General features: G+C 42.2%; 1 protein-coding gene across 1 annotated transcript in view; it reads right to left on the reverse strand.

Moving 5' to 3' along the window:
- The window catches only part of TMEM236 (transmembrane protein 236), a 46,078-nt gene extending 33,862 nt beyond the window's left edge, over positions 1-12,216 (reverse strand). Inside the window, 1 exon segment of the mRNA XM_005868447.2 lies at positions 11,816-12,216. Coding sequence (XP_005868509.2) covers positions 11,816-12,072 — 257 coding nt within the window. The 5' untranslated portion in view covers positions 12,073-12,216.
- Between the last annotated feature and the right edge of the window lie 372 nt (positions 12,217-12,588).

Raw genomic sequence — 12,588 nt, forward strand, 5'->3', positions numbered from 1 at the left:
TATTTACATTACGATTCATAAGAGTAGCAAAATTACAGTTATGAAGTAGCAACGAAAATAATTTTATGATTGGGGGTCACCACAACATGAGGAACTGTATCAAAGGGTTGCAGCATTAGGAAAGTTGAGAACCACTGCTATAGAGGCTTCTAAGAATATAACTTTTAAATGAAAAAAATAAAATACATATTTAAAAAATAAAGTAACTATGTTGACAAAGTAATCCAAAACCTTAAAAAATTGATATATTAATAAATTTTCCTGTCTATAAACACAGTGTCTTCTTATTTTCTTTGGAGTGAAAACTGTAATCACTAGTGGTAACTGTAATCACTCATAATTTCAGGGTAGTGAAGATCATAAACCATATCTTAAATTACCTGCACAATTGTAGGGGACCCAAGATGGCGGCAGAGTAAGTAGAAGTTACACTCAACTCCAACCAGGACCAAACTGCAACTACAACTAAAATACAGAACAATCAACCTGAATAACCAACTGAAGACTAGCTGAACAGAAGTCTTATAACCAAGGATTTACAGAAGCCACAACAAGACTGGTAGGAAGGGCAGAGACACAAAAAGGGTTAGCTCTGCCCCACGGGTGATGGCTAAGAATCTGGAGGAATATCTCAGCTGCAAAGGCTCCCCCCTGAGGAGCACAGGGTCTTACTCTCACGCTGGGATCCACAGCCCAGCGCACCAGAGCCAGGAAGAGGTGCCCACATAACATCTGGCTGTGAAAATGAGCGGGGATTCTGTCTGCCAGGGAGAAACTGAAATATGATAGAGACACAGATGCCATCATAAAGGGCCCAAAGACAAAAACCTTGTTTGCAGTCACTCATCCTGAGCTCCAGTGGAGGGAGGGCAGAGTGGACTAGAGTCATGTGAGAGAGACGGTTTTGTGGCTCTGGGGAGAGAGCTGAGGGCTCAGACACCAGGATTCCTGAGCTGAGTCCCTCCCCCATATCACAGATGATATCTCTCTTGAGTGGAGCACTTCCCTCCATATGGCGCTAGAGTCATGTGAGAGAGACGGCTTTGTGGCTCTGGGGAGAGAGCTGAAGGCTCAGACACCAGGATTCCTGTGCTGAGTCCCTCCCCCCTATCACAGATATCTCTCTTGAGTGGAGCACTTCCCTCCATATGGCATCAGCCTGGGGGAATGCAATAGCACCACCCTCTGGGCTTCCTATCACACCACCCTGCCCTGATGAAGAGTCAGCTGCCTGGGCCAGGATGTAGAGGTCTGGGAAGACTCAGGGGTGTCAGTGAGTTGTGTGGCTTTGGTGCAGAAAACCATTACCCCCTGGGGAATGCAATAGCACCACCCTCTGGGCTTCCTGTCACACCACCCTGCCCTGATGAAGAGTCAGCTGCCTGGGCCAGGATGTAGAGGTCTTGGAAGACTCAGGGGTGTCAGTGACTGAGTTGTGTGGCTTTGGTGCAGAAAACCATTACCCCCACTTTCTGGTTAACCTGCCCAATGCTTCCCCCACATGAAAGATTCACTAGTCCCACACTCCCAACTCCAAGCAGCCTACCCTACTAAGCTTGGTCTACTAGCAGAATCTGGGACAGACTGAGTTGTATAGGGCCATTTTTCCCTCTCATGCCTAACTGGAGTAGAGCCTTACATTCAAAAAGGCCAAAACCTTGGTTTGTTTGGGCCTGGTAAACTCCGTCGGCCTCACCCTGATGACTCTTTGAGACCCTGCCCCATAACAAAGGTGAGAGGCAGTTAGACTTGGCACATCCTGGGACTTTTTCTCAGACCCCACACTGGCACTGAATTTGAACCTGTATCAATCTGGTGAATACCACTAGTGCCTACTTGATGATTCACTGAGAATTTACCTCATGCAACTTGAATACTGCCAGAGGATGTTTCAGTGACTAAGTCTAACAGGCCGCCGGCAAATGCAGGCAGGCTGAGGTGGATCGGGGAGCCATGGGCCTTTTGCTGATGAGTCTCTGGGCTCAGTGCTAATGGAAGCCAGCCTTAGTGAGCAGTGTGGTCCTTCCCACACACACCAAGGCCCAGCAGAGGCAGCCACAAATGGTAGATTGCATTGTAGCTTTAAACAGATTGCCCTGAGCCAGTCAAAAGCAGTGTCTGACATCGACCTGCACCAGAGTCTCTCCCAAGAGGCCTCGAGCAGACACATCCCTAGCCAGCTTCTGACAATATCAGAGCAGGATCCAATGAGTTTCACAAGTGGCATATCCTAAGTGAGATCTCAGGAGGCACCAGAACCTGCTGAGGCAAATTCCACTTCATGTGATCAGCACCTGTGCAGCAACTCGTACACTGCGGTCAGGCTCGATCTTCACAGTCAGCAAGCCTGAGGGTCAACCCCATACACAAATGGGCAATAGCAATCAAGACTCAATTACAACAGGAGGGCTCACATAACCCACACTAGGGATATTCCTGGAGCATCAAGGTGATCAAGGAGACTGTGTTCCTGGGTCCCATAGGATACCTACTACATAAGGCTACCCTACTGAGACCGGGAGACATAGCAGATCTACCTAATACATAGAAACAAAGAGGTAGCTAAAATACAGAGACAAAGAAACATACCCCAAATGAAAGAACAGAAGAAATCTTCAGAAAAAGAGCTAAATGAAATGGAGGCAAGCAATTGGTCAGATATAGAGTTCAAAATAATGAAATTGATGCAGTGAAAAGAGCTAAATGAAATGGAGGCAAGCAATTGTTCAGATATAGAGTTCAAAATAATGAAATTGATGCAGTAATTTAAAAATAAACCAAAAAAAAAATCAAACCTCCCAACAAATAAAAGTTGTGGACCGAATGGCTTCACAGGCAAATTTTACCAAACATTCAAAGAAACACTAACACCTATCCTCCTCAAACTTTTCCAAAATATTCTAGAGGAGGAAAGACTTGTAAGCACATTTTATAAGGCTAGTATTATTCTAGTCCAGATAAAAAGACTACAAAGAAAGAAAATTATATGCCAATATTCCTGATAAACGTAGATACTAAAATCCTCAACAAAATATTAGCAAACCAGATCTGGCAATACGTTAGAAAGGTCATACACCAATAGCGGAGGAGCAGGTGGATTTTTCTCACACCTCCTCCCAGAAACAAACTGGAATTAAAACTAAATTGGGGAATATTCACCCTGAATTAGCAACTGAAGACTAGCTGAAAAGGAGACTTTCAAACAAGGAAGGGCAGAAACCACTTCGAGACTGGCAGGAAGGGCAGGGTCACAAAAGGAGCTGGCCCAGGTCACAGGAGTGGCAGGCTAAGGGTGAGGAGGGCTATGCTGACTGTTGGGGGTTGCCCCTGAAAGGAGAGAGGCCTGGACCTCAGGTTGGGCTCTCCAGCCCAGACAGCCAGAGCCAGAAAGAGCCACCCATTTACCATCCAGCTGCAGGGCTTCCATCCACCAGGGAGAATCTGGAGACAAAGTCACTTTTTTTTAAAGGGCTGTTGTACAGGATTTCTACTCCCAAGACACTCACCCCAGGTATTGGCAGAGGGAGGGTGGTGTGTACTGAAGTCACCTGAGGAGAGACTGGGGTAGAAGGAATTTGGGGACAGTTGTAGAGGAGTGGCTGCCAGGATCATACCCGATATCACAGCAGCCATTTTTCCTGAGAGGTGCAAAACCCTCCCAGCAGCAGAAGCTTGGGGATCGGCAAATACCATGCCCCCTGGTATACAGCTCACACCTCTCACCCCCAAGGAATCCCGCTTGCCCCACTCTCTGGAATCCAGTGTACTCCACCCTGCATCTCAAACCCTGCTGAGGAGGCAGCAGTCTCAGGTAGTGTCAGTGACTGTCTTTGGGTTGGCGACATGCCCCCCACATTCCCAGGACACTAGTTGACACTTCCCTCTCATGAGAGAGCTGATAGAAACTCCTGACTTCCGTTAGGCCCCACTGGCTGCTGAGGTCAGGGAAATATTCTGGGACAGACTTACACATGTGGCTCTGGGATGGGGAACACACCAACCATCTTCCCTGAAGTCTGGACATTTTCTGACCTGCCCCAGGTCCCTGTGCTGCTAAAAAGTCAGCCTAAGAGCTCAACTTGGCCCCTCCCATGGGAAACCAAGCCAATGGAGGCAGCTACAAGCTGTAGATTGTTTAAAGCTTCAAACAGGGTGCCAAGAGCCAAACATGGACAGTTTAACATTGGCTAGCACAAAGGCACCTTCCAGGAGGAACAAAACAGGCATACAAGAAAGTTAGCCTCTGACAATGTAAGAGCAGGTTCCAAAGGGAAATACAGCAGGCACTAAAATCTGCCCTGAAGAACTTGACTCCCCCCCGCCCCTGCTCCCACCCCATTATTTTCTTTTTTCTTTTTTATTACTTTGGTAATATTTCTTTTACTCTTTTCTCTCTTGTTCTTTTCATAATTCTTATTTTTTTCTTTCCTTTTCTTACTCTACTTTTTCTTTTCTTTCATTTAATACTTCCCCTTCTTTTTAATTGTTCATACTTTTTTTCTCTTCCTTCTTTTCTTTTTTACTGTTTGCATTTTCATATCTTTATTCTTAATTTTTTTTCCTCTCCCATATTTTCTTTCATAATTTCCACCCATAACTTATTTGGATCATTTAGATTATGAGTTTTGGGACTCTGAGTTTATGATGTTTAGATGAAATTTTGGACTTAGAGTTGATGCTGTAATGATTAAAAATTTGGAGATGTTGGGATGGAGTGAATCTATTTTGCACATGGGAAGAATGTAAATTAGGGGCTGGGGGACAAAAGGCAGACTGTTGTAGGTTGAATTGTCTCCAAAAGAAGACATATTGAAGTCCCAACCCCAAACACCTCAGAATATGACTGTATTTGGGAAAAGGGTCATTCCAGAGGTAATAAGTTAAAATTAGGCCATTAGAGTGGGCCCTTATCCAACATGACTGATGTCCTTATAAATAGGAAAGATTTGGAGATAGACATGCAAAAAGGGAAGACTGAGGAGGCACAGGCAGTATGACGAGATGAAGGCAGAGATCAATCGGGTGCTGCATCTACAAGACAAGGGATGCCAATGGAGCGCCAGCAAAACAGCAAAAGCTGGGGGAGAGGCCTGGGACAGATTCTACCTCACAGCCCTGAAAAGGAACCAATGTCACCAACACTTAGACCTCAGATTTCTAGGCTGCAGAAGTGGGAGACAATACATTTCTGTTCTTGAAGCCACCAAGTTTGTGGTATGTCGAAAGAGCAGTCTTGGGAAACAAATCCAATGAGTAATAGAATTTATGTTAGAAATATAGACACTTCTTTGAAGGTGTACTCAGGCTGAAACGAATGCAAGACTGAAACCAGAGGACAGATTGGCTGAAGAGAAGGACTTGTGGACTTGGTGTAATTTATAAATGAAAGGCTGCATTAGGGCGCTACCAGTAGAGTGCTGTGTGCATATGTAGTAAATTGTCTAAAAGAAGGACTCTCCCAGGAGCGGGCCTGTGAAGAAAGACCTGAGCCAAGCCACGTGAGTTATAGATTCCTGTTTGTGCAGCAAGAATTCTGACCTTGAGATCTCTCACAGAGGAAGCATGGTGAGTGGAAAGGCCAGATAATAACTTGGGAAACCACTCTGCTCAGAAACTCACTAAGTTCTCTTTTACTTAAACCAATGTCTGGAATGTCTTCCTGCTCCCAGCTTCGCTCAAATCTAGCTTTCTTGTGAGAATTTCCCTGACTCCTCCAAACCTGAATCCACACACATCTATTGAACACCTATGCGTGCAGGGCATTGTGTGGGGGGCCTGATGGGATGGAATTGGGAGGAGGGGGTAGTAGGAAAAGTGAATCAAAAGGATACCTTCCTCACTATCAGTACAAAATTTTGATGACTCTCCTCTCTGGGCTCATCAAGAACTTGTGGCAGTCACATACTATTTAGTGATTTAGTGTATATTGTTTTACATTACTTTCCAATATTTTAATGTGTAACTGCAGTCTCCACAGTAGACTACAAGCTCCCTGAGGAAGGCAACAATACCTAATGTGTATTCAGATATTCCCCGACAGTAGTCTCCGAATGAAGAATCTTTGTAGGGAGGTAGTTTGGAAAAATAGATAGTTGAGAATGCATGGTCTTGCATGCCAGGCAGTCAACAGCTATTTAGTAAATGTTTATTAAACGAGGGACTGCGTGAATGAGAAATGGGAACTGAAAGGAAGTTCAGTTAGATAAATTCACAGCTATTCTAACAAACCCTGGGAGTGGACTAGTGGATCACTGTTAACCCGGAGGGTTTCTAGTAAAACTGTGCCATCTGCTACTGTTACTGGTAACTCTGGGAGATGAGGAAGATATGTGTCCTCTCACAGGCAGAGGACACAAAATCAAGTGGGACAGCCAGCATTTTGAATGACACAATCGGGATCCAGAAGATTGCAATTGATTAAAAACATGACTAAAATCAATGCAATGATATTTCATAGGAATAAGAGTATATTATTGAATTCAGGTTTTAAAAATGTTTCAAGTATTTATCCATTGACCTATTCATCTAAAACACTGGTTCTCAATCTTCTGGCCCTTTAAATACAGTTCTTCATGTTGTGACCCAACCATAAAATTATTTTCGTTGCTACTTCATAACTGTAATGTTGCTACTGTTATGAATCGTAATGTAAATATCTGATATGCAGGATGGTCTTAGATGACCCCTGTGAAAGGGTCGTTCCATCGCCAAAGGGGTCACGACCCACAGGTTGAGAACCGCTAATCTAAATGTTGGCCTACACTTGTTCTAAGGCTAGAAAGACAGGCTTATGGGTGCTGCCAAGGCGTGAGATGCAGAAACTATGCATTGAGAGCAAGTTTTTCAAGGAATTTTAGTCAATAACACCCTCAGTCATGAAACAAGTGACATAGTTGGCATGGAAGTCAATACATCACATCAACATACAGTGAATTCCCTTTCAAATCAGAGGTAGACTGTCTGTCTGTATTGTGAGAAATAGTGTAGCAGGCGAACTCTAAGGTGTGGTCCAGCTTTCGGATTCTGTGGTATAATGTCAACCCTTAATTATACGAGTAAGGGAAGTGTAGATTTTTAAGTGGTGGCACTGACATGCAGAAAACATTTTCCAAGATCATTGCTCTGTCAACAAGGACTGCGAGGAAAAGGGGGAGTAGAGAGAAGCAAAGGACAAGGACACCTGCTGGTGAAGGTTGCCCAGTCCCAGCTTGGGATAATACAATATTCCTCAGGCTTCCTTGAACTAAACAACCAGGACCACGATCTGACAATGAACTGGAACTTAAGGAAATTAGGGGAACCGTGCCAGTGTAAGGTGGCTCTGGAAATGAGGGCCTTGCTGGGTTGAGGAAAACAGTCATGGAGAACCAGAAGCTGATGCAAGAGAAATGAAAGAGGAAGAATTAACAGAATCTGATGACTTACTGCATGTGCTGGGAAAGAAATGCAAAAGTAAATATACTCTTGCTGATTTATTGATTATGGAGGGGCTGGACAAGGAAGAGAAAGCCTATAGTCAGGTATCACATAATTATTACTACTGAGTAATTTAAGGTGACAGACACACAGAGATGTGCTCTGGGAAGAAGTAGCCATTAAGCACCAGTGTTTATTTACGATGACATTCTCAGAGGTGCTGAAAAGACAAGCTCAATTTCCTTGAGGTTGTCCAGTCTGCCCATCCATGCCCAGATGTTTTTGGTGCTGCTATGGAACAGTAAGGTGCTCGGGAGACCAGGCTCTGGAGACAGACACCCTAGGGCAGTGGTTCTCAACCTTCCTAATGCCGCGACCCTTTAATACAGTTCCTCATGGTGGTGACCCCCAACCATAAAATTATTTTCGTTGCTACTTCATAACTGTAATTTTGCTACTGTTATGAATCGTAATGTAAATATCTGATATGCAGGATATATTTTCATTGTTACAAATTGAACATAATTAAAGCATAGTGATTAATCACAAAAACAATATGAAATTATATATGTGTTTTTCGATGGTCTTAGGCGACCCCTGTGAAAGGGTCATTCGACCCCCAAAGGGGTCGCGACCCACAGGTTGAGAACCGCTGCCCTAGGGTCAATGTTGGCTCCAGTACTCATTGGCTAGGTGGTCTTTTAATCTCTGTGCCCCCATTTTCTCATTTGTCAAGTGAGTACTATAAGTGTTCTTACATATAAAGCTTACAGAATTAATTACAATCATAGAGGCAATGTGTTTACAACTATGCTTGGTACATAGTAACTGTTCAATAAATATTTGCTCTTATTTTACAACTGCTATTACTACCACTACCTTAAACAAATCATCAGCAAAAGCTTATCAAATATGTGAAGGACTTCAGCAAGGTAAAATGTAGCCCAAAATGTTGGAGTCTTTTACACTTGGCACTGCCCAGGATTTCTGACAAGCCATGTCTAAAGCAATTAAACTCTGAAAGACTTGAGAGAATTCCTGAAATACAGCCTTTTATCCCAAGGCAGGGCAGGAATCCCTAGGAATCCTCCAGTATTATTCTGCCCCGAGGTACCCTCTCCTTGGAGGTCTGCTCCAGCTTCCGGCTAGCCTTGCTCAATGGTTTCACACATTCACTGTTATTACAGGAAAGGGTTTCTTATTTATTGGGATATACAATTTGGTCTATATATAAATAGCTTTTCTTCATTCCTCAAACCATCTGCCTGGTCTGTTATGAGTTATGACAGGCATCCCTAAAAAGGAACAATCATTCTAAAAGAATGAGGAAGTGTTTAACAAGAGTAAAGGAAGGAGCACTGTATTAAAGTTCAGACCCTACTGTTGATTTAGTGTGTATGTCTTCAGCTCTCTGACATTGTTTCCTCCTTTATACAATGGGAATTACATCCACTTGGTCAGCTTCACAACACTGGCAGGCAGGTCGATGACTCAAGTCTGCACCTCTCAGATGTATTGCCAGGACACACCCTTTAGTAGCTGGATGACTCACTCTCTTCTGAAACCAGCCTCGTGGGCTCATGATGCCAACATAGACCTGCAGGGAGGTTCTCAAATAGGCCCATCAACAATACATAAATGCTAAAGACCTATGAAATTTCACATAAACAGCTATTTATTCTTCAAAAAATAATTCATACTTTTAAAACCTACTTTTTATAGTAGCAATTATTTTTGCTTAGCTTCAGCTAACAATTAAGATACACGACACACTCTATATTACCACATATATTAAAATATCCAAATTCACACATCTGGGAAACATATAATATCCCAATATCCATCTTTAGGGGAAATGTATCCTAATGACACTAAAAGGGTTGAATTTTTCTTGAAACACACTTGGCATTCAGAGTTAGAAAGAATAAAGAAAAAGTTGCATGACATAGAAGAAATAGCACAGAATCAGGCAGATCTGGACTCACAAATCCCAGCTCCACCACTTACGAACTTTGTCACCTGGCAAAGTTAATCATTTCTTTGAGTTTCTATTCTTCATCTATGAAATTTGACACTAGCACATATCTCCCTGAATTGTCACAAAGTTCAAATTTAATAGTACAGAATGCATGAAACTCCTAGAATAGTGCTCAGTAGCTATTTCTTCTCTTCTATGCCAGGAAGAGATAATAATATGATAGTGCTCATGCATGAGGCCATGAGGAAATAGTTTTACAGTCTCACTGAAATTATAGATAACCTGTCACATATTTAGAACACTTGTAGCCAGCCACACCCACAAATAGAAAGGAAAGAGTATTTTCCAAAAGAAATGACTGAAAGATATAATTGTTGTGACAGCCCAAGACACCTTAACACAGGAGGATGACCTAACGCAGATGTACAAAAGAAACATGTTCACTGCGGAGTAGAAATGAAACCTACTCTCTTCCTTACACTCAGTCGCCCCAGGAGACTGGGAGCTTCAAAAGGCAGTTTCGGGTAGAGGTTAGGAGTACCAATCATGGAATCAGAAGGACCTAGGTCCAAAGTCTGGCCCTTCCATTCACTAGTTGACTGGGAAAGTTGCACAACTCTCTAATCATCAATTTCTTCTTGCATGAGGTGTTACCGAATGAAATGAAATTCATATATAAGTCTCTTAGCACATAAGAGATCAGTAAAGAAGCAATTACAGCTTAATGATGATGATGATGATGTGTGATATGGGAAGCTTTGCTGCCTGAATGATATAAAGAACTTGGGGTCCTAGGAATTTGAGCCAATGTAAAATAAATAAATAAATAAATAAATAAATAAGCAAGCCCCTTCCTGGGCTGCCACAGGCCAGCTTCCCATTGGTTTACTCTCCTGGTCACTTGGACTTTCCTCCCCTTTTGACTGTCTTAGACAGTCAAAGCAACTCCCAGGGGGTATGAGGAGTGGAGGGCCCAGCTCAACTCCAAACCCACCCCTCAGATGATCTAGACCAGCGGTTCTCAACCTGTGGGTCGTGACCCCTTTGGCGGTCGAATGACCCTTTCACAGGGGTCGCCTAAGACTATCCTGCATATCAGATATTTACATTACGATTCATAACAGTAGCAACATTACAGTTATGAAGTAGCAACGAAAATAATTTTATGGTTGGGTCACAACATGAGGAACTGTATTTAAAGGGCCAGAAGGTTGAGAACCACTGATCTAGAGGCTTTGGGTCAAGGTTTGCATCATCTTCTGCTAGCAATTAAGATACACGACACACTCTATATTACCGCATATGTTAAAATATGCAAATTCACATTTGAGAGTCCGGATCTGCCTGATTCTGTGCTATTTCCTCTACCTCATGCAACTTTTTCCTTATTCTTTCTGACATTGAATGCCACTGATAAAAGCAGCCAACCAAATGTTTTATTTCCCGTCTCGGGAGCTCTGCCCACAGGGAACTGAAGCCCCCTGGTAAGTGTGATTCTCGAGGCCATATAAGTATCGGTATCTAAAGAGCACTTCTCTAGCCACACTTCAGCTCTCCCCTTTCGCACCCTCCCACAGGCATAGCTATATTTATTATTTTTACATTTCTACCCCTGGTTATCTTAAAATTCAAACACACTCTATGCTGTTTAACTTTAAAATAAAAGATCTGAATGAAAGAAGATTTAAGGTATCAAAGAAAACAAAGATATCCCAGATGAGAAAGAATCAGATCTGAAGATCTAAAAAGAAAAATATATTAGTATCAGAGATTGTTCTCAATACCTTCACATGGGTCAGTCGGTACAGCCATTCGCTAAACTGTCAGTTAAATCAATATTAAATCTTAATTTACTTAAAGTATTTTGTATTATTATTTAAATACTTCTACCCCACCAGGGTAATAGAATTTCTGGACACAATAAAGTATTATTTTTGAAAAGCTCATTAAAGGAGCTAGTTGCTTAAAAATCTCAGTTGGTTAATGGTCAAAGGATGCCTTAGACCTGCAAACCAAGCATTAAAAACATTTAAAAATACACATTACTTTCAGTTTTATACAAAAGTGGAATTCTATATTCTAATCTGTGGTTATTATTTCTGTAAATTAACTGTCATAACTTTATGCAGTTGGTGTACAAAGGAATTAAGTCTAACATTTACTGCTCACGGTATCATGCAGTCAGGTTAACGCCTATCTTATAAACACATGGAATTAATTATTATCCATCAGTAAAAAGAACCCCACACAAATATGGAAGATGCTATAATATTAATACATTTATAGAAACAGTGATTGTTACTTCTCCTTCATCTTACACTATGCACATTTCTGCTACGCTAACGTCCTTACACAAAGGACATGAGAAAATATCTTTGAAAGCATCCGAGAGATTCCCTGCTAAAGAATTCTTTTACTTACCATCCTTTAATTTTTTTTGAAAGATGATGTTTCTTGTATAAGAGAACTTTTATGGGAACCCAAATCAGTAGACTCACTGAAGCCACATAGGCAATTGAACAGGAAACGATCAGCCAATAATGAGTTTTTTCTCCTGTATTCCTTGACCTTTGATAGGCAGTGGCGAACTGTTCCACAATCACGAGCGTGGGGATGGAGAAAGCAGCAAACTCAAGAAGCTCGAACACCAGGAGCTTGATGAGTCTTCCGGAAGCCATCTCCAGGCAGTGCGAGCAGCCGCGGGCCCAACACTCCCCCTCCGACAGTGAGCAGCATATGGACACTCAGATATGAACTAGGATCAAGTTCCTTGTACTCGAATCACTAACCAGTGACTTTATTCTTTTATTGACCCTCCTATGGTCCAGTGATCTTTCAACTTAACAACCGAGGTCTCTTAAAGAAACAGAGCAGTTGTGGAAGTGATCACCTCGTGTGTTTGCACATCTGTTATTAGAAGTCAGATGGACTTCAGAACATGCTGTGAAGCACTGTGAAAAAGAGGTATCTTAATGGAGCTTTTATTGCTCATTTGGACACAAAAATAGTTTATGTAACATTTAACGCTTGTGAAGTAGAATCATAGAAGAATATAACTTTACAGTTAAAGGGGAATCCAATCCCGTATATCTTTATCTAAGCAAATTCAGGCAAAGCAAACTACCTAAAACCTGAGTCTTCATCTTGGAAAACGACACCTCATTTTTCTTCAGTGTGCTTGCAAAGCGAGTTTG

This window comes from Myotis brandtii, unplaced genomic scaffold, assembly GCF_000412655.1.
Source record: "Myotis brandtii unplaced genomic scaffold, ASM41265v1 scaffold269, whole genome shotgun sequence".
In the NCBI taxonomy this organism is placed as follows: domain Eukaryota; kingdom Metazoa; phylum Chordata; class Mammalia; order Chiroptera; family Vespertilionidae; genus Myotis; species Myotis brandtii.